At 43.5% G+C, this 23,051-nt stretch overlaps 3 protein-coding genes across 3 annotated transcripts; all 3 read right to left on the bottom strand.

The window, feature by feature from the left end:
• Nucleotides 1-2,573: 2,573 nt before the first annotated feature.
• On the bottom strand, nt 2,574-4,698 carry LOC149342113 (cuticle protein 10.9-like). Its single transcript, XM_089542097.1, has 3 exons — nt 4,687-4,698; nt 4,525-4,578; nt 2,574-3,005 (listed from the first exon to the last, which is right to left on the bottom strand). The coding sequence occupies exons 1-3, from the start codon at nt 4,696-4,698 to the stop codon at nt 2,574-2,576; spliced, it is 498 nt and encodes a 165-aa protein (XP_089398223.1).
• A 4,032-nt stretch (nt 4,699-8,730) lies between these two features.
• Nucleotides 8,731-11,994, bottom strand: LOC149342112 (cuticle protein 16.8-like). Its single transcript, XM_089542096.1, has 3 exons — nt 11,858-11,994; nt 11,725-11,781; nt 8,731-11,076 (listed from the first exon to the last, which is right to left on the bottom strand). The coding sequence occupies exons 1-3, from the start codon at nt 11,867-11,869 to the stop codon at nt 10,588-10,590; spliced, it is 558 nt and encodes a 185-aa protein (XP_089398222.1). The 5' UTR covers nt 11,870-11,994; the 3' UTR covers nt 8,731-10,587.
• Nucleotides 11,995-17,338: 5,344 nt separating this feature from the next.
• Nucleotides 17,339-21,142, bottom strand: LOC149342111 (uncharacterized). The gene is made up of 4 exons (XM_089542095.1): nt 21,111-21,142; nt 19,105-19,164; nt 18,374-18,613; nt 17,339-17,750 (listed from the first exon to the last, which is right to left on the bottom strand). Exons 1-4 carry the CDS (start codon nt 21,120-21,122, stop codon nt 17,469-17,471), a joined length of 594 nt encoding a protein of 197 aa, XP_089398221.1. The 5' UTR covers nt 21,123-21,142; the 3' UTR covers nt 17,339-17,468.
• Between the last annotated feature and the right edge of the window lie 1,909 nt (nt 21,143-23,051).

Raw genomic sequence — 23,051 nt, 5'->3', positions numbered from 1 at the left:
TGTAGTTATCAGAGGGGTACTCCGTTAGCCTTTGGTTACCGTATTTAGTCGCATATAGGTCAACCTTTTTTTTCAGAAATGTTGCCCATAATTAGTTATCGACCATATTCGTGACCAAAAAACCTCGACCTATATTCGGGACGCAGGTCTTCATCATCATCATGGGGGTGCACACAGGGAATTGGTGTGTGTACCCGCAATCTCTTTTGCTCATATCTGTGGTCTTACGTGGCAGACAGCTTAGGAAGCAGTATATTTTGGCGGTCTTAGTAGGAGCAGTGGTAGTAAAGCACGGGAGATTCTGGAGGTATACCACATAAGAAAAATAGGAAAAAGTTGTGTCAGCCATACATCTGTGAAACTTTTTAAAGCTGAGATTTGATATATTGAACACTTTTGTCGATTGCACATCAGGTTTCTTTCTGCGCATGCCTAGGTTTCTGTATATTTGCTCGCTTTTCAGAGATTAAAGTCAGACGAAGTGTGCGCTTGTCCTAAGTCGTATGTGCATGCTTTTCAAAAGATATGGGTCGACTTATATTCGAATAATTTTTCTTAATTTCTCGGCGAGCCCAATGTATAGGATAGACCTATATGCGAGTAAATACAAGTATAGGTTTGGTTTATGGGGGTTTAACGTCCCAAAGCGACTCAAGATATAAGGGGCACCGTAGCGAAGGGTTCCGAAAATTTCGACCACCTGGAGCTCTTTAACGTGCGCAGACATTACGCAGTAGGCGGGCCTCTAGAAATTCCCCTCTATGGAAATTCGACCACTGTGGCCGGGATCGAACGCGTGTCTTTCGGGTCAGCAGCCGCGCGCCATATCAATTGAGCCACTTTTCGTTAGCCTTTGACTTCAAGAACGCCTGTATACTTCATGCATGTGTTTGTCTACTTTTACTAGATATGCTGATTGATCGATCAAAATCATTTACTATATTCGCCTGCAAACAGAAGTATATAAAAAAAACATTACCGGGTGTTAAATACTGGTATAAAGTGTTTCGCTTAACCCTTTACACAATTTAAAAAAAGGCTTTTCGAGTTAGAAGAGTGTTTTTTTCCGGAATAGCATTGTAAGAGGTGTAGTACATCAGAATAAAGCTATGACCTCCTATCTATCAGATTGAGCAACTGATACTGAATAGTTATGTCTTCAACCATCATGTCCCGTATTTGAAAATTGGAAAGATTGTAAGATATTTTGTGGAAATATTCGATGTAATGGCTCATTCTTCTGATATGTAGTAAAATCTTTCTTTTAAAGTGTTTCCATAAATCGCATCGAACATTTAAGATTCCCATTGGAAAACAATAGGGAACGATTTTGACGATGGCAAAAACGTTCATCTTAAAGTAGAAATGTTATAGCGCAAACAAAAACACGGACAAGAAGACGAAACACAGACACAAGCGCTTGTGTGTGTGCTATATTAGTTAACCAGCCTGCTAGTTGGCACGTCTTAGCTGTACTCCGAAGACCTACACCGACAGTGCTTTCCCGAAAAAAGCGGTCGTCTAACTGAAAAAGCCTATTTTAAAAAAAATTCCCTACAATTTTAGGTGAGACAGCCTGCGTAGCGAATATCTAAGTGCATACTATATACTTTTGCACGATATGGGACTTGATTCATTATAATAACTTACTGTGTGAGCCTGCCGCCATAAATATAGAAAAACCGCACATTACCAGTTGGTAAATTGCAATATAACACATGGGCCGTAGGGAAAAGATATTGTTTAGCTCTTCTCGAGATATTTTGTTTGATTGTAGGCCTGAAGTGTCAAGGGCAGAGGGTGCTGTGATTACGGCTGTAACTTTTTGCTTTCTTTTTTATAACATATCGAGCACATAAAGAGTGTGGCGCTTAGCATGCTTTATTTATCATCAATGTTTCAGTACCTACGCGAAAAGGGAACACAAAAATTTAATTCGCTGGCTTCAGCAGCTTTTACAAATGCGTTTGATAATTTACAGACAAAAATGGAGAGCCGAAAGCTTTCTGTATATTTCCTGTTGGTGGTACAATGATACCATTTATTAATTAAGCGTTAACTTGTTAGCACTTGTAATAGGATGCAAAGAAGCCCATTTAATAAAGCCGGTACACTTTTAAAGGTCAGTAAAAAGTATTGTGTTAAGCATTTTACTCTGCTATGTCCTGTAACTGCTTCGCGAAGGACACAAGAATTGCTGATGGTGCATGTACGATCACGATGAGAAGCCTCTTTTTCGAACATTTTGAGAACAGATTGGCCAACAATATACTAGAGTGAATGCGATGTACCCATAATACTTCATCGCAGGAGAAAGCACATCTACGATGTTCGTCACTAAACTGACACACGAATGCTGGCAGTTGAAATAAATTGTCTTTATTTAGAATCCATTTTTCAACGGTAACACCGGATAAACTTTCTCGACGAACGTTAACAGTAGTGAGCAACAACAAAATATTGCTGTCAATTGAGGGCTTTGACTTCAGCTGCCTGATAGGAGAAAGGTATGTGTGTTCGTGTGAGGTCGACTGGTATTATATGTGTCCTGGTGGCATACGAAGAATCTTGGCTTAAGCCCTAGCCTTGCCGATGATGTAGGGAGCTGGGCGCACCAGACCAACTGGGGCGAAGTGGTGGCCGTAGGTGAAGGGGGTGGCAGCCACGGTATACTGGGCTGGGTGCACAGCCTGGACAACAACTGGCTTCACGGCGGCGACCTTGACGGCAACAGGCTTGGCCACGACTGGGGCGACCTCGACGGCGGCGGAAGTGTAAAGAGCGTCGGCTGGGCTGGAGGTCTTGGTTCCGGGTTCGTTGGTCTCAACAGTGGCGTGGAAGCCCTCGGCGTCGGCGGTATACCTGACGGTACGGGCGATGCCTGCGGCGTCGGTGTAGCTGTAGGAACCGACCTTGTTGTTGCTGGCGTCACCGCTCTCCTCGCGGGTCAGGCGGGTGCCGAACTCATCGGTGGTGTCGTAGCTGAAGCTGTATGGCTGGGGTGGCTGTAAGAGTGAAACCAAACGAGGGCATCAGTTTCACTGCCTTTCTTCATTCCCATATACAAAATTGCGCGCAGTGTCTCTGGTCTCCTAATTCAAAACTTCTATTGGTTACCGCTGCAACATGCCGCTGTATTGAGTCAATGTTGCATTTTCGGAAAAGATAACGTTCACAGCAATGGGTGAGGTGAGTTTCCAGATTCAGCGCAGAGGATCATGGGAAGGTCGTCTGCTGCAGCTACTTCCGGTTCTAAATTTGTCCCTCCTGCCCGCTTGCTTTGCGGCAGTTGCTGTCTTAATTCGCTTCTTACGCTAATTTATTTCCACCGCAACACCTCTGATTGTATTGCATCATCGCAAGACCAACTAGACCTCGACTCTGTTCTGCTTCGTAGCGTGTTTTCGCTTGGTATAACAAAAATAATGTAAACAGTAGGAGGCTTTTTATGCGTATGCATTGCGATGTGTTGAGAGGCGCTATGCGCATGGTTGCATGTATGAATAGTCAGTCTGCTAGCTCACTGGCAGCTTTTACACGCTCTGAGGCAAATACATCTATCGTTTGGGAAACTGTGAAAGCTAAGCCTCGATTGGCTTTGTGATGCAGCGAAAGAAAAGAAGCTAATATCAAACGACCAAAGCATTAAACTAGTTAAACCGCGCACATCTGCCGTGCATACAAGGAAAAGCCAGCCTACGCTGGCAATATTATAACCACGAGAAAACACTTGTACCTTTCTTAACTGGCATACACAGCACGCGCTGATCTTACGGTGAAGCTGTGCAATACACAATGCCACAACACAAATAGATTAGCGAATAAACGACGCATGAATGCACGGAAATTGCTATGCAGAGGGCAGCGCGTGGGAGAAATTTGGAGTTGGAAGTAGCTGGCAGATGATTTTATCATTGTTGTTTGCATTCACCTCGAAAAAACACCTCACCTACACGAAGGGATAGTGACGCTCGTGCATGGGTAGTGTATCTGCGTTGCTGGGACTTTACTTAGGCCAAGGTACTTCTAGCTAGGGCGAAAAAGGCGTTCTTAACTGCTTGCTTCTAAAAAAAAAACGCTTGCACCAAATATTTGCGGTTCATTTTTCAGCAGTCAGAATAAGTAAATGAAGTTTTGGCTAAGCGCTCTAACCCCGAAGACATCAGGACGTGGGTCACGCCCTGATACCTTGTGCAATATGAGGATACAGTGTAATTAACTTTTATGGAAAGCAACTAAACATGTAATAAGGTTTTACAAAAGCAACGCAAAACTTTTACTTTCTCTTCATACCAAATACGAAGCTTGATAATGCTTTCGTAAGGGAGGTTTAGGAATGTTGTTAAAACGCAGGCATACTAATGTTCTTTGCTGTTGAAGCATCACAGCTCTGAGAAAATACCGCTCTTCATATCTAAACTTGGCAACCCACTCAATCCCTCAGAACACTCGCTTTGGACGCTTTGAAATCAAATTAGGTATAGTCCGCATTAAAAGAAGGATTAAACGCAAGTCGCAACTCACGAATTCCTCAACCAGAGCAGAGGCAGCAATAGCCACAAGGCAGCAGAGGAGGACCTGCAAATGGATATAATGTGGGTGAGTATACCATCAGATTTCCTGCCAACGCAGCGATGGAGAATAACTAGCCAACGCGAGAGTTTCAAAGACGGTCTTTCACTGCACCTTGGCGAACATGGTGGTTGTTTGAAGGAGTGGTGTTGCTCTTTCGAGATGAGAACGGTACTGACCCTCCAGAGTGAAGAGACACGCTTTTATACCCGACCCAAGATGCATTCCGTAAACGCTTGAAAGCGTAGTGAGTGTGAGGGGCTATCACAAGATAGAAAAATTAACGAAGATTCTAATCACCTGAACCATAAAAGTGAGTGGACGCCACCCGATACTGCACCACCCTCGCCCCTCAGGTATTGGACGTGCGTCGTTTCGCATGGCGGGGGAAAGTCAGTGATTCTTGTTTGGGCAGTTCTTCGATCTCCCCATTTCTTTCTTTCCTTCAGTGGTTTGATGTGGTTGGTACTTGCGGTCTATTTTCACAGAATCTGCTCCGGCCTCTTTTGCATATTAATTGTTTATTCACGCTCTCTTTCTCGGCTTTTCTTAAATGTGGTTGTCCATGAAAGATGCTCCGGTGCGTGTCTGCGCAGTTGAATGAACCTTTGTACTCGTCGCTTGGCTTCAACGACCTTGCATTCTTGGTAGCGGCTAGCATGTATGTGAGTAAGAAAGCTGCTTATTAGAGGTGTATTTGCACGCAATGAGTCATATTACTTGTTTCTGTTTATCTCGCGTGCTCACAAAGAAGGACTTGTTGATCAAACTGCGTTTGGGTGTGTGGTAGATCAAAGTAAATGGTTGTGGCTTTGGTATGTTACCAATACTTAACGCCGTGATTAGGACACTGATTGTACACTTCAAATAAAACGTGGGATGCCTTCACATTGGGAATATTACGCGGAGACTCCATGCAATTTCGTGCAAGTGAGAAAAACAAAATAGTTAATGGAGAATTTTTTACTAAGCTGCGATTTGCTGATGACATTGCCTTGATAAGTAACTCAGGATATGAACTGCAAACCGTGTCCAATGAGTTAGACAGTGAGAGCAGAACGGTGGGTCTAACAATTAATATGCAGAATACCAAAGTAACGATAAACAGTCTCGCAAAAGCACAGCAGTTCACAGTCGGTGGTGAAGTTCTGGAAGTGCAAAGAGAATACGTCTACTTAGGTCATGTAGTGACCGCTTATCCGGATCATGAGAGGGAAATAACTAGAAGAATAAGAATTTCGTGGAATGCTTATGGCGGGTTTGGTGAGGTGATGAATTTCAATTTACCAATATTCCTCAAGAGAAAAGCATACAACAGCTGCATCTTACCGGTTCTCACCTATGGGGCAGATACGTGGAGGCTAATAAAGAGGGTTCAGCTTAAGTTAATTACAACGCAGTGAGCTATGGAAAGAAAAATGATAGGTGTAACGTTAAGAGATCGGAAGAGGGCGGGGTGGGTGAGGGAACAAACGCGGTTGATGACATCCTAGTCTAAATCGAAAGGAAGAAATGGGCTTGGGCAGGGCATGTAATGCGAAGGGAAGATGACCGCTGGTCCTTGCTCTGTAAAAGAAAGCGTTTGAGATTGGCATAATGGCCCAGAAGTTATTATGCCTCGCGAGTTAGCAGCCAAACTACTATCACTTTTGTTTTCAGCTCTACGAAAAGGCGCGATTGGGTCGTTTAATCATCAGGCACAGATAAAAGAGGAAAACATGTACGGTGTGGTTTTAAAGTTGCATCTGCGGCCTGTATTGGGAGCAAATCTTGTCCATTTATGCTCGCGGTCATGCATTACGAGAATAAACTTAGCACGGTTAGATTTTGTTGTTATCAGATGGGGTACTCCGCTAGCCTTTGGTTTGGTTTGGTTGATGTTGGTTTAACGTACCAAAGCGACTCAAGCTATATGGGACGCCGCAGCGAGGGGCTCCGAAAATTTAGACCACGTGGAGTTTTTTGACGTACAGTGACATCGCGCAGTACACGAGCCTCTAGAATTTCGCCACTATCGAAATTCAGCCACTGTGGCCGGGATTGAACCCGCGTCTTTCGAGTCAGCAGCCGAGCGCCATAACCACTGAGCCACCGTCCGTTAACCTTTAAGTCCTAGACCTCCTCTATATAGCCTTTACACAATTAAAAAAAGGCTTTTCGGGTTAGAAGGGCGCTTTTCTTTCGAAATGGTATTGTCAGTGGTGTAGTACATCACAATAAGAATAAGACGAGCTATCTAGCAGGTTGGCTAACTAATACTGAATAGTTATCTTTTCAACCATCATGTCCAATATTTGAAGATTGGAAAATTTGTAAGATATTTTGTGGAAATATTCTTCTGATATGTAGCAAAATGTTTCTTTTGAAGTGTTTCCATAGATCGCATCGAACTCTTAAGACTGCCATCGGAAGCCAATATTGAACAATTTTGACGATAGCAAAAACCTTAACAGAAAGAAAAATGCAAGACTGCCGTCGGGTGATCTGCGGCTGTATTGATTGTTACAGTGAAATCTTTTATTATATTAAAAAATTGAGTTCATCAAAGGTTTCCCGCTAAAAAATACCTTTGCACAGAATTGTTGTGTATTTTGTGACAATACTTTATTGAGAGGTGTGTAGCCTACAGTAATTAATATCCATATCAGTTTCTAGAATTCCGAAAACGCGGTTCCCCCCGGCTGTGTGGTGAAGCAAATTTTTGCTATTTCGAAGTTACGGGCAGTGAAGTGGCTGCTTTGCCTGGAAGCTTCTCGAAAGTGTATGTATTTCGGTGCAATGTAACCAAGATTTTCTGAACCACAGCACCGATGGCAACCCCGTTTTCTAAATTCTAAAAACTGATGGGCTGCTAGTTAGTAGGTCTTAGCTGTATTCTGATATACGACACCACTGACAATGCTGGGCGAAAAAAGCACTTCTCTAACTCAAAAACCCTATTTTTAAAAATTGTGCAAAATGTTAGGTGAAACACTCTGTATAACACATGTGCTTTAGAGTAAACGTATTGCACATTGGATTGTTTTCTGACGATTGTAATTTGTATGAAGGTGCAACTTGCCCAAATTATTAGATTGTTCATGAAAGAAAATTTAAGAGCATTTTGAAATGCTGCAGTTAATGGGGCTTGCATAATAACGCTGTAAAATCAGTATTTGTCCGTATCACTCATCAAAAGCCTTCCGTACGCATTTTTCTGTGTGTATTATTCTCTTCATCACTGCGTGAAGCTAACTACAAATACTGGGGCGTTACCATGGCTTTTACATGGTTGTGGAACATGGCTTAAAATACAATTTGTTCTTATATTTTCCTTAAGCTGTGCTTCCTCAGGCCAAAGTTCTAAAGTGCGCCTTGTGATGTGAAAATAAACACTCCAAAGTTTCATTTCTTAGACCAAAGGTGGAGCATGCATGCATTACATGAGATCCTTACACTAACTCAAATATCAAGTGCCTCAAAGAAATTAGTAATAAAAACAGTTAGGTTTATATTTATTAGATTCACAAGACTGGTCTCTCCCCCTAAACTTAGGACAGCATATTCTATAACTGCTGTTGAATCGCGCTGAAAAAAGCTGAAGTTTGAAATTATATCCCTGCCTTCTAACAATCAGGAGGAAATGAAGCACTGGGTTATGTAACCCCTGCAATAACGCGGCATACAAGACATCATCATACTGATTCACTGACACCGTATAATGCCTGGATTGATAAGTTAAAATTTTTCTTTTTCTAGGAATATATCGGAATTGAAAGGGGATTTACTGGCAGCTACATAGTGGGACTAAAATTGTAGAAATTTGTACCTGCTTGTCCTGATTAGTTAATTATTGTTTTTATGTATTCTAATGGCCCTCTGCTTCCATCCAAGAGCCTGCACATGTAGTAAATGAACAAAAAATTTAACTTTTTCTGATATTTTGGCGGGTTGTGTACCTGGAACGTCATATGCACAAGTTGCTAATTTTATCCCGTAACTTTTCAAGCACATCAAGCGTGTTGGTGTTTCGAATGTTTTATACTTCAACAATGTTTCAGTGCCTGCATCCAAATAAAAGACACAAAAAAATAATTTTCAGGCTTCAGAAGATTTTATTCATGCGTTTCAGAATTTACACACACCAAAAGCCGAAAACTCATTTTTAGCTTGCTCGCCAGATGTGCAATGATCCAATTTATGGAGGCGTAAAAGTGTTAACTTGTTAGCTCTCTTAGTAGGGTAGAAAGAAAGATGCCCATTTAATAAAGCAGATATACTCATAAAAGTGAGGAAAAATTAGTATGTTATGTATTTCACTCTTTTGTCCTGTAATTGCTTCGTGGAGTACGAAGAACTGCTGCAATGATGCGAGTAAGCTCGTCGCAGTAAAAATTTTATTTGTTAGAATTTTTAGAACAACTGGACAAAAATGTAAAGTGAATGCGAGGTAACTATAATACCTCATCTCAGGAGAACACATTATGACACTTTATTTTAAGAGAGGGAAACATTTTTGTTAGAAAAAGGAAAGCATTGCCACGGTGTTAGTTTTGTTACGGTGTTAGTCTCTTTAAGTTACGGTGTTAGTATCATTAGACATATAAGAACAAAGATATTCGGAAGTGAGGACTAGGAGAGCCAGGAAGAGAAACGCCATGTATTAGTATATCACGTAGCGTTTTTTCAGACGTGTACTTGTGCTCATAGGCGACGGTTAGCAAGTATAGTTAATGCAGATAACTATACGGGTTCAAAACCAATTGCTTTTAGAGAATACACATGTACATAGCACAACATCAGGAATACAAAATAAAAAATGCTAGCACCATGTTTGGAAGACACAAAACAAACTTCGAAAGAGGCATCGCAGAACAAAGGCGAACTTTTTTAGTAGTTCTAACAAAACCAAACACATCTTTCAATGACAAGTTAATGAGGACACACATAACACCTAATAATAACAGACGCACATTAAACACGGAAGAACGCCTATAAACCGCATAAAGAGACAATCATGCACAAAAACAACTGTGTAGATTTACTTCCGCTAAAGTCGGCGTTGACTTTTAAGTTAGCACCCCACTGGGGAATTGCATTCTTTTTTCTTTTTGTTCCAATGACTAAACCCAATTCCCTTCACACTTTCATTGTTTTCGAACTTGTTAAATACTGTAGCAAAGCAGCCTTTGTTGAGAAGAGGCCCAGACTTCCTACCTTTAAGGTAGTTACTACGGAATCCAGCCTTCACTTCACGTGGCCAGACGCTCGCACAAGGTAAGCATCAATGTAAAAGTGAAGGAATGATATGGAAGATGGAGTTTGGCAAATTTTACAGCGCAGTATAGAGTAGAGATTTAGGGGATGGGGCCATGGAGCTACGTCGCGCATACCAAACTTCTCAATATGGCTCTACAGGGCCTTAGGCGCTCGAAACTAGTCCCACAAGACGGCCCACTTTTTATGCGTTGTGCAGCCCTCTGCTTTACTGGCGGTATAACCTGGCCGAAGCAGGCTACTGCTGATGACTAGTCTGCCTGAAGCGCACCCGATGGGATAGAGACCACTAATAGGAAAAACCTTACGCTGGTAAAGCATCTTCAAATCTTTTCAAACGAATCGGCTCTCATGTCTTTCGGGTAAGCACCGTTAAGAGCAACAGTAGTTCGCCTGGTCTCGAGAGTGTGCTTCGTGTGGGTGCGCGTTTACTTTGCAAGGATTCGAGGCTGTGCCATTCTATATACCATCACAAATAAACAATTCACTTAGAAACGGGCTATTATGACAACGTTAACACAGGGAGCACAAGGGACCAGCGAAAAGAACACTTACCGATGCTGTAACGAGACACACGAGCACATATCAAGACTACCATCACATTCCGGAATGCATACGCAACAAAAAGCAATGCGCGCAACGAAAACTTTCACTACTTACGCACGGTATCAGCAGCATCACTGGCATAACTACAAGACCTAAAGGAGTGTGCGCCGTTTCCTCTAAAACATTACATGTACGGCCCCGACTACCTCCAATTTACCGGCGACTCTTGGCTTTGCGCGCGGGAACAGGGGTGACTGTAACGGGAACCGCGTGGTGAGCCGTTGCGAAAGACACCGGGGCTGCATGTAGGGCTACGGACGCGGCGCCGTGCACCGCTACTGGCTCCGCGTGGTGCTCTTCTCCAGCCGGCGCCGCGTGGACGGCTACCAGTGCAGGAGCAGACTGCAGGGCCACGCGAGGGGCCTGGAACGCAGAAGGGGGTGGCTCAACGTACGAGGACGTTATCTGCACGTCGGCCGGGTTTGAAGTGCGTGTGCCCGGCTCGTTGGTCTCCACTGTGGCGCGGAACCCATCGGCGTCGGCTACGTAGCGCACGATGCGGGTAAGGCCGGTAGGGTCGGTGTAGCTGTACGATCCAACCTTGGTGTTGGACTCGTCACTCGTCTCTTCTCGCGTAGTCCGGGTGCCGAACTCGTCGGTGGTGTCATATCTGAAGCTGTACGGCTGTGGAGGTGGGTCCACCTGGGAACACCGGAAGAGCATGAAGAAGGAACAATGAAAAACGGAAACATCGATATACAGGCCATCTGAGACCTGTAATGGGTGTAAACGACAGTGTTTCTAAAATGAGGTGCATTCGTAAAATTCTAAAGATAACCAATTTTTCTCCAAAGAATTGCAAAGAGAGGTTGTTCGCTGTAGCCGGCAAGCCTAGGCCGGGACCAGTAGGCTTTCTTAGGAGCCTTGAGACCCATTATGAACGAAAATCATCATGCACGCTCACACAGATAAATCCAAATGGCAGGTTAGCGGCAGTGCGTAAGGAGCCAACGAAAGTTCCCTAGTTCGGATGGATTTCTCGCGCATTGAAAGTGACCTTGTCTTGAAAGACAAGTAATTGACTAAAATTGAACAATATATATTTATCTTACAAACATAAGTTATATTCTTTTTATATTTATACGCTCTGAAAAATTGGTAGGGCAGTCAGCTTGTTCAATTATTACTTCTCATTTACCGTGAATTAGTAAATTGTGCACATTAGGGACAACGTTTTCTGATAAGCTAGATAATTTTGCTATCACTTCGTTCGGAGATATCGTTGATCTTTGGTGCTTTCGTATTGAGACCAATGATTATAGAAGTACGGACCGTGTGCAGTGTACTTACCGTCTGGACTACACCTTGGCCTGCAGCGTAGACAATGAAGCACGCTAGGATCAAGACCTGCAACGTCAGAAATATCCTGTCAACACTGCGATGTACCACACCACTGTGAAGTCCACAGACAAATATCCGGCACCTTTTTGAACATGACTTCAGTGAGAACGGGTTCGTCCTGGAGGCGCACACGGATGAGAACTGACTCGTGCTGTCCGTGGTTACTGCTCTTTTTATATGCCGACCATTGCTCATCTCAAAACGCTTTGGTGGAAGTGCGGGAAAGCAGTGTTTCAAAACAGAAAAGCTTTCCAAAACGACCAACCCCTTGTGACTTCGGTAACGGATCCATTGCCAGAATATGTATGGCGGAAAACGGGGGTCCATACCTTGCGAAGATTTTCCTAACGATACCATCGAGAAATGTTATGGCTGCGTGGTGTTTTGATTCGGCCAGCTATTTGTATTGCGCGCTGGGCTGAAGCCTTCCCGTAAGTCACAATTATTTCGCATGCGAGCCACCACCTTCCCATTTGATAAAGGACGTCCGTGGTTATGTCCTCTTCACGCTGAATCCAGATTCGAAAGCAGAGATCGTAATCCTGGGCATGTGAAGGCGCCAACTTCTGACCAGGATGTACTTACCTAAAAAAGAGACCCGGAGAACACATGCGCCATCCCCCCGTGCTAAAGAACGATCGGTCCAAGTGACCGGGCTGCAAAGTGTCGACCATTGCATTCAGGCGTAGTGTTCGTACGTTTTGTTTGCATTCTGAGTTTTTCAGCACTATAAAATTTAAATGACACAGAGCCGTATCCGCTTGCACGGTTACGGGAAAATGAGGTGGGGGTGGCCGCGCGTGAATATCTCCTCGTGGAGTGCCAGCCGAGCTGGGGAAAGGAAGCGATGATGCTTTTCCGATCCGGTGGACCGCAGGCTGTCTTTGAAGGTCCATAGCTGTGCGCGTGTCCTTGCTGCGGCAGCGTGCGGACGTGCCGCCTCGTCCTGGCATCTAGCCACCTCCCCCCCCCCCCCCACCTCTTCTGTTCGTTCGTTGGCTCTCATTCATCGACACGAAAGACTATTCAGTGCTGAAACCATGATCGCCAGGAAGATGGTATGTTATCAATGCTGCAATTATGAAAGTTGTTTTCGAGATTTGGCCCCTGCATACGCGGTGATATTTATTCCAAAGTGCAACGAAAGCTGCGCGCGACAATAGGACCGCAGTTTTTTTTTTTTGAATTTTTTCTTTATTTATTCTCAGAAACAGTACACAAACTGTTGTTTGGACCCATAGCCTTTACGGCTAGTGAGGGGTCCAAATACAAAACAAGTACAATATTACTGCAGAACGTGTAAAATAAAAAAACTTCAAGATTAACACACACAATTGAATTCATTCCTACATTTCTGTGGAAATTAAATAGTGTTTTAAAGATGCCGAAAAGTTATTTTTTTCTTTAACTTCATTAGGGATTTCATTCCACACATGGGCTCCGCTGTATTCTAGGAGTCTCCGGCCGTACATATTGTAACAAGGTGGTAAATTAAATAGATTGTTGGTTGCAGCTCTTGTTTGTTTCATTGGTAATCTAAATAAACTAAGGGGCAGGGGGTTGTTAGATTTTATTACATTGTTTACTATTTCAGCTATCTTCAGTTTATATGCCATTGATAGGGGTAAGATACGAAGCTGCTGAAAGAGTGGCCTGCTGGGGTATGTATTATTTGAATAAGTTATCATACGAATAGCTCGTTTTTGAAGGCGAGAAACAGGATCTAGATATGTTTTATATGTACCACCCCATGCTTCCAGGCAATAAGATAACTGACTGTGCACAAAGGCGAAATACAGAATGCGTAGAATTGGAAGATCAAAGCAGTCCCTGGCCTTTAGTAAAATATGACAACCATAGGCTAATTTGGAGCAAATATTATTAATTTGTTCTTTCCAGTGCATATCAGACGCGAACAGGACACCTAGATACTTGTATTGAGGCACCCTCAGCAGAGTCGTGTTGTCGATAGTTAGAGATATATGTTCGTAGTTCATGTTCTTCCTGCGCGAGTGAAACACGGTGTACTTTATTTTCTCAGTGTTAAGGGTTAGCCGATTACTTTTAAACCACTGCGAAACTTCACTAAGCTCTTCATTAATTATACATTTAAGTGCCTCTAAATTTTCCCCTGTAAAAAGTAATGCAGTGTCATCGGCATATATTACAGCTTTCGAATATTTCAGCATTGATGGAAGGTCATTAATATACAGGGAAAAGAATAGCGGCCCAAGCACGGAGCCCTGAGGCACACCTAGATTAATGCTTTGTGGTAGTGAGGCTAAATTGTTCACGACAACATATTGTTTCCTTCCTGTAAAATAGCTTCTAATTAGATCACAAATTTTCCCTCTTAAACCGTAGGTTTCCAATTTCTGTTGTAGTATTGTGTGATCAACCGTATCGAAAGCTTTTGATATGTCTAAATATACTACTAAGTTACCACTTTTATACTTGTTCATACAGTTTTGAGCTCCTCCGTACACATGTTCCTGACGACATCCATACTGACGGTGGCTTTTTTAAATTTTGTATATAAATATCTTGCTAGCTTTAAATATACAGTCGTTAAAAAATCGCAAGAAAATCATCTTTACAGAATGAACTTCTTGATGAGGCGATATGATGTGCCTTTTTGTCACCGAGTTGAGCGTCGCTGTCCTAGCACGGGCTCGCAATTTAAGTGTCCTCCGTTATTTACCATTATATTTCTCCGTGCAAAGATAGAAAGGAATTGTGGACCGCAAAAAAGAATTTTAAGTCTGCATTCTCGAAAGGAAAATCCGAATAAGCAACGTATGATCGCAATTTATTCAGCGGTCGTGAAAATCACAAGAACATTTATGAAAATGCGGTTATTATGGCTTTATTGAGAATGCTGAATATCAGCCGTCATTTATAGAGACATGATACCCTTGCCGTAGGAATAGAGCAGATTTTCGCCATATCTTTTATTGTTTAACATTTACAATAGTGTAAAAATACTCTTCCTTTTCAGGACGCCGAAATGGAGAGTTGCGGATTTATGTCGGGTATCTGGTGTTCTTTAGTAGTAGCACGAAAAACATTTATGGCAGTTAGAAAGAATTGGAGCATTGGGGGGGGGGGAGAGAGAGATATAGAGCTTCGATAGTCAGTCTTCCTTAGTCTGGGATCCCGTTTGCCTCCGCCGCCGGCTTGGCCCTCGTCACCAGCTTGAGCTCTCTGCTCGGGTTGGAGTCGATCTGGAAGGCCTCCCAGTGCTCTAGACCAGGGCTATTAATGTGGTAAAAAAGGGCTCTGTTTGCAGCCCCAGGTAATGTGGTACGTCGCGGCGTAGCCCCCCAACCACACGCACTTTTTCATGTATCTAGTCAGCCACATTGTATGACACGTGACTCTGCTCGAATATGTGTCTGTTTGCAATCGCCTGAGCGTGGTGGCCTGCTTTCTGTTGCGGTTATCCGCGGGAGCCACGTAGTTTTTCCGCACTCGCAACAACACCTTCATTGCTCCCCTTAAGATTCTACAGTGCTGAAGGGTTTGACCAGCCAAGCCGTTCTCCGGTTCGCGAACACTTAGGAAGCGGTGTCTACCATGACATTGCTCTCAACGCCCGCGTCGGGGACCCAAATGATGGTGTGTGGAATGTTTGTATTGTTAGCCCCGCATCTGCGTAGGATCCTCGCGGCTTGGCGGCCGATATTTCCTTCTATGTGCGCCCCATCCCAGCCTGAGAATCGTTATTTTTTAACGCGTGCTTAATTGCACAGGACAGCGGCATATTTGTACTTTTCCTCCACGAAGATAGAACCGCCGCGGCCGATATTTGGTCCCGAATACCTATGCCCAGCAGCCAAACGCCAGAGCCACTGAGGCGCAGCGGTCGGTTCCGTGCGGTTTTACTAATATTAGCTGCCTGAAATAAGCATTTTTTTCTATTTACTTTCTATCATTGTCAAGATGTGCAATTTTGCGGACGACTATGTGTGTATACGAACTTTGTCCAAGTGTAGCACTACCATATATATGGCAGCTGAAAATGGAAGTATATGTCATCATCATTACCAGCATCATCATCATCAGCTTGACTACGCCAACTGCAGGGAAATGCTTCTCTTATATTCCTCCAATTAATCTAGTAGTGTGCCAGCTGCGGCCAGCTTATTTCTGCAAACTTCCTGATCTCATTCAACCAGTTAAATTTCTGCCACCCTCTGCCCCGCTTGCCTTCTCTTAGGATCCGCTCCGTTGCTCTAAACGACCATCGGTTATCTGGCCTTCGCATTACATGCCCTCCTCATGCCAATTTCTTCCTTTGAATTTCGACCATGATATATATAACTCGCGTTCGTTCTCTCACCCACTCAGCTCTCCTCTTGTCCTAACTTTACACCTATGATTTTTCTTTCCATAGCTCACTACATTGTCCTCATTTCATCTTGAACCTTTTTCTTTAGCCTACAGGTTTCTTCCCCATAGGTGATTACTGGTAACTAAAGCTGTTATACACTCATACACTTCTTTCTAGAGGAACACTGGTAATTTGCTATTTGTGACCTTAGAGTGCCTGCCAAATGCACTCCATCCCATTTTAATCGTTCTAGTATTTCAATATAGTTGTACGGGTCTGCAGTCACTGCCTGCCTTAAGCCGATATATCTCCTTGCCACTTCCAGAGGCCTGTTACATAATGTGAAGTGCTGTTCTCTCGCGAGACTGTTGAACATTCAGTGTTAAGCATATTACTTACAAGTATATATAGCTTCCGGTGATTTATCTTGTGCTTGCGATCTTTGCAGCTGTAGTTACCAGCACTTCGAGGTGGTGGATGATCAAGGAAGCTTTCACAACCGGACACCCCTTGATATAGAGTTCTTGGTAAACAAATGAAACCAAGTGCTTTTGTTTCATAAAATGGCTGTTGTCATAGCCGGCACAGAAAAAATAACTTTGTGTAGACTGCGGAGTACTCATAAAGCTAGTATACTGCTGTTTGCAGGACATTAGATTCACCATTTTTAATTCCGCTTGTATATTCCCTCCCCGTGACACTTCACAGAAATCGTTAGAACTTCAAGGAGACATTGAATGTTTTTCACGTAATCCGCGATCTGGAAAGTGTCATTTGTCGGCAGGCGGTGTAAATTAGAGCAAGTTTTTCTGTGCTTGAGCAGGGACATGAATTGCTTACATCGCATTCAAAACACATGACCCTTTTTTCGGCACTGACTTCTCTGCGGAGTGGATGTTTCTTTATGTGTATTCACCAAACATCAGTGTTAGCACATATTGCTCGAACATTTGCAAAAAGCAGTTTATTGCAGCAGGTTTCATGCATATGTAGCGAGAAGTAGAAGGTAAGTTCCGCGGGAACTTACTTCTTTGGCCTGACTTGCACCTATGTAAGAATGTAAGCTCCAAAGAATTAATTTAAATGTCTCAGTCACCTCTCGTCAGCGCGTTTCCTTGACATATTTAGGTAATATGACTTTCTAGCAAAGCTTATTACGCGATGAAGTCGAGAATAACTGAAGGAAATGAGCGAGCGCAGCATTATTCTACAGCCCATGTCGCTGGACGCCCTGCCTTGTTAGGTCTCGGAAATTTGCGAAGCGTATTATGAGCGGTGGGTGGCGGACAATGTTCGGTGTATGATGTCGCTTGAGATGTGTGCTGGGTGAGCGGCAGATATGTGGGCGTAAAGCAAATGATCACGGACTCCTTCCCAGCGTGTAGCTGAGCGGCGGGTTGTTGCCAAGCGTGAACGACGCTGAGCTGGCGCCGCCAGGCCTGAAGGCAGAGGCTGCCGGGCCCGCACCGACGGTGGTGGCCGGGCGGAGTACTCTGAACTGAAGCGGTGCCGATCGTGCGATGGTGATGGGAGCCAGGAATCGTGCAGGTGGTGGCTGTGTCTGCCTTGGAGGTTGAGCTCGGGGAGTCAGCACCACTGCGGGCCTTGTCACCGTCACCGCGGGTGGTGGCACGTCGGCGGCCTGTAAGAATATGTTTAGCTTATAAAAAACCAAGACAATGATATCCTGTCTCTTTTGCTATTCTTTTTCCGTACTTCTTGAGTGCATAAAGCAAGGTGACCGCCTTTACAGGCTTCCGGTAAAGGTCTTAAAATGGCTACTGAGGTGTCAGTAACCACCTGTAAACAATTCCTCCAGCATAAATAGCTCGCTTCATTTCAAGCTGCGAAAGCAGCTTACATTCCAAGGTTCTATTTATCATGCATTAAGCTCAGAAATAGCAAATTGCACGGAGGGTTCTGTAAACGAGGGTTATCTGCCCACTTTTTGCGCTCTCGGCCACTAACGACGAGGGACAACATCTGCTGATGGTACAAGCAAGCGTAAGTTCTTCCAAGCTGTGCAGGGTTTTGTAATCCGGAATAACTTTTGTTGATCACTCTGCTAATGTCGTTTGGACCGACTGATTCTTTTGCGGAAGTAATAAGCCGAAATAATAAGTGACTTCTGATTAGGGCTCGCGACACTTCATTTCACCACATTTCAGTAATCATCCCATTTACTAAAGCAGTGTGGGACCGCAGTTCAATGCATTGCCACTAATAGAAGCGACATATTTTTATATTAAAAGTAGTACTGCTCACCTGTGAGTTAATGACGACATCAGCAGGTGCCGAGGACTTGGTGCCAGGCTCATTGGTATCTACGGTTACACGGAATCCGTCCTTGTCGGCGATGTAATTGACATTCCTGAAGATGCCGTTAGCCTCGGAATAGGAATATGTGCCTGTCTTGACGTTGTTCGCATCTCCGTTCTCCGTCTGGCTCAGGCGTGTGCCGAATTCGTTCGTGATGTCATACGAGAATGTGTACGGCTGCGGAGGCTGTTGGACATATTTCAGGAAGAAATATTAGGCCCGAAATGGGAAGATATTGATAAACATCATGTCTTACAGCGCTAAGAAAGGACGAACACACAGACAGAGAAGGACAATTTTTTGAGCACGGCTTTTCTTCTGAAAATTTACGAATGGCTTTGTTGGCTGCCCAGCATGCGTTTAAAATAGTCATCTTGTACTTTTGCTGATTACACAGGCGCAATACTGCTCAAAGTACTTGTGTCTGGTTTTCCAGCAAGTGATTGCAAGCGCCTTCATTTTTGACAAGGCTGATATGGAAGTTGATTGAGGACTTGTGCTTAGGTGGGTAAATATATATTTTCTTTTTTTCAAATATTTTCAGCCGTCCTTTCTCACCAATGTCTGAAATATATATAAGCACGGGAAGTGGGACACTGTACTAGCACAAAAAGCCCCCTCTCTTTCGTTGCTGGTATCAAGGAATAGCGTACAACAAACTTTTTTTCTATGCTCACCCCAACTGGATCTTCAAACCGCTGTCCAGCCGCAAGAGCTACAAGAAACAAAGGAAGTACCTGCAAAAAACACGACACGTGTTAGTGCTAACCATGCTGCTAAGAGGAGGTATTCTTCGACATTGTATTTAATAATCGCAACTGTCTTCAATAATGCGTCTTCACTTTTACCTGGCGGAACTGTAAGAATCACTGGATACAAATGCATTAGCAGTGCAAGTGCAAATTAAAGATTTGTCATTAGAAACGTGTTAAAGAAAGTGCGCTGTTATTTCGTGATTATTCTTACTGTTTTACGAACGGAGCTGCTGAAGTTGTACCGCCTGTCCTGTCCTCACTTTTTTTTGTCTTGTCAAAACGGTACGATTTTCGTTGAACATAAAGATTGAGCCGGTTACTTCAATTTTCTATTATTGTTTAAAGTTTTGTCTTGTACATTACATTCGTATTACTCACACGTGATGAATTCAGCTTACATAAAAGCAGCATTCTGACGTCAGCGTCTGCCTCCTTCATGAAAATATGATTAACTTTGTAAGATATCTAGTGTATGTTGATGCAAGTATTCAACCGGTGGAAGGATGAAGACATTTTGAAAGATACGTTTTGGCTACAAAACAATTCCCCGTTTGTGGTAGTTGCAGGCGTGTCAAATGCGGCGCAGATATCTAATGTAAATGTATTTTTCACCGCTATAAACACGACAAACCAAATAAGGAAGACGAACTATTTTCCACAACAGATCACTACGAAAAAGCTACCCTGTTAACACACGCCGGTTTTTGCAGTCGATATTTCCGGTAAAATTGGCTGTAAAGGTTATCTCAAAATCTGTTGTACTGCGCTTCTTCATGTTTCAACAAGGCGCGTTTCACTGTGCCCCTGGAGTGCATTATTTAGTATTTTTTTATTTGATTGCGCTGTTGAAGCATCCGAAAACTTCTGCGGTCTCTTTAAATGCCGACTTAGTTTTAGCTGTGTAAACATAGTCTGGCTGAGCACAGTCTGCCACTTTCGAATATTCCGGGATTTTGTATGCAAAGCCAATAGATACAACCTTTTCAAGGTATGCAGCGCAGTATTCTTGCTTACATCTCAGTACTAGTGATATCTAAAATTTTTGTCTTTATGTTCCATGCAACTTTCTGACACAAGACGAATGGGCAAGAGAATAATTTTGTAGAGAATAAATTGGTGCTTGATAAATTTTGTGCAAGTGTTTGCCCTGAATAGAAAAACATTCCTAAGCAAACCATTTTATATACGTATTGCTTATCATGTTAAAAAGTAAATATTTTCTGGGTTATGGATTCAGCGCTTGAAAAATCAAGATGTGAGCTGTGAAGCTTCCTCCTTGAAGGACTTTGAATTGAATTTGATCCTTGGACATTCTTCCTGGGCACCTATGTTTAAGTACATGCTCGCTCATCCGGGGAACAATAAAGTCATTATCAACTGGGTTGGAAGGTTAGGTTATCAAACAAAATAAAGTGTTCAGAAATTCATATCTACCAAGCCAATATGTTATACAAGTTAACATGACTAGTCGGTTGTTTGACGGCACAGAGTGCGGCCAGGAAAAATAGCTTGAAGAAATTTATTGAACACTGACCACTATCTATATTAGGATGTACGTTGCCGGAGCGCTACGCCTTTCTTATTCAAAATGAAACGATCGGCTGGAGGCACCCGGCCTTATTATGCAACATTACAATGTGCTACAGACCCTACGTGGGTCCAGTTGGTTGCTCCCCTGTGGGAAATAGGAAGCAATGCTTCCGAAACGTCATGTAGCGCTGCAACACTAGTGACTGACCAATTAATTTTTCAATATATGTTAACTTGCAACAGCAACATTAACAATATTATTTGTGTTACATATTATACTTCGAATATATTGCGCCACCAAGTGCCGGAAGCCTAGAATTTTAGGTTAGGAGGAAATACAATGCTGCAGAGAACAAGCGGAAATGTTTTTCGCAAAGGTCATTGTAGGAAACACTCACGTTCGCTAGCATGGCTGTAGTTCTTCCGGGGTTGTGTATACCGTCGTGTAGGCCAACCTGTCGCGCACTTACTGCACGCTGAGCGCTTATATACCTGCTGCGTTAACCTTATTGATCTCGACCAGAAAGTTGGAGTCAACTTGTGTCCAGTTCATTTATGAGAGGGACACGAGAGCGGAGAGAGAGTACGCAAAGTAGGCCAGACCTCAAGAAAGCAAAAACACGAAACAAAAAGAAAACATATCCTGTGGACCGTGAAATGCTGAAAGGGGAATAGAGATGTACGCGAAGGTAAATCTTCCCTTGCGTTGTGGGCCATGATGGAGTGTTTCCTTCGGAGCCCGAATTCGAGCCAGCGCTCGAGCGTGCCCTGATTGAACAGCACGAGCCTGCTTCAGTCGGCATACGTAGCAGCAGCGGAGAGGCAAAGTCTAGGAGGAGGGGGTCTACGAACATCCAGCACTTGACTATGCAATCTCTCTATACGGTGTCAAGGTTGCCGACCCCGCAACGTCGGCGGGTTATTCCGGAACCGTTTGTGAGCGCGACTCTGAAGTTTTTATTTTTGTTTTTCGTTTTGACCGCTAGGAAAGCAGAAATTTTAGAAAGAACTAAATAAAAATAAACGCAATTGATACAGCAACCAGATAATTATGCTTGAAAGATGTGGCCACTGCGCTGTTTATTCGATAAATGAGGCCGAAAGCACGTGCATAACCTTTGCTTACAGCAATGATTGATTGTCTCGTATCATGTTGCGAAGCAAATGCTGCGCTAATCTTATCGATTGAAACTTTGTCTTACGACCCTGCCGCAAATTTGTGGCAGAGTTCATTGATCTTCCTTATCAGGAAATCCGTAAAGAACACCCTCTGGTGTTACGCACTCGTTCTATAATGGAAAGCGAAAATAAGTAAAGTAGCAAAGGGCAGGGAAGGCAATATCGCCTACAGGGAAGCAAGTTTATGCAGCCACTCTAAAAATGTGAAAGTAGGTAAGGAGGGAAGCGATCGACAAACAAGACTTGGAATATTATCATTTTTTATGGCATTATATACAAGCATCTGTGCTTGTTGGGGCAGCATAATACCTCTACCTTACACTGATAACACTGAACAGCTAGTGCTATCCGTGTCCCATACGTCAAGACGCTTTCGCGCGAGTGTTGGGATTATATACCAGTCGTGCTTAAGTGGGAGCAGTTTACACTTAACTAGTTGGTTTTCACTTTGTCGAAGCGAAAACTCAACCAATGATCACATTTTATAGTACACACTTAAGCTATAACCTCATCAGCTTCGGTTCTAACTTAGCCCTCAAAAATCGTTTTTGGCAGCTCTTTTAGCAGCTGGCTTTTCAACCAAATATTTAGACACAACTGCTACAGAAAGGCACTGAAAAAAATTAACACGGACCCCAAACTCGATTTTGCCGTTGTCGACGTTTTTTTTTTTTTCAGGATTGCGAACACGCTGGATCTCGGCTGCTGACTCCGACTAAACCGGCGGTTCCATAGCAATGAAGCTCAACTCCGCTCGTGACCTCCGCTCTGATACGCTGAAAATGCGAAGCGGCCATATGTGCGAGAGGTGTTCACGGCCTAGTCATGTAGTCATGCTAGAGTACCATAGCCAGCATAACCGCTCAACCGGCAAGCGAACCATAAACAGCCTAGCCTCGCGCTCACAACCGCTCACGGCCGCTCCGATCCCAGCCGCAAAGACGACGAAGCGGCCGCCCGGCGTGAGGAGCGCCTCCGCCGCAGTTGTACTTGGGGCGTTTATAAAACTCGCGCATGAGGTCGCTGTAGCAGCTTTTCGTTGTGAAAAATTGTCTACTGTTCCTAGGCTTTCGAGCTGATCTCTTAAACAACTCACATTTTCTGCGCAAAATGGACCAGGTGCCCATTATCGGGAATTCGCGAAATAATTTAATCGGCAA

This window comes from Amblyomma mixtum, chromosome 5, assembly GCF_055824585.1.
Source record: "Amblyomma mixtum isolate Tamu chromosome 5, ASM5582458v1, whole genome shotgun sequence".
Lineage (NCBI taxonomy): Eukaryota > Metazoa > Arthropoda > Arachnida > Ixodida > Ixodidae > Amblyomma > Amblyomma mixtum.
The sequence above is the reverse complement of the archived record's forward strand: the minus strand, read 5'-3'. Positions and strand labels throughout refer to the sequence as shown.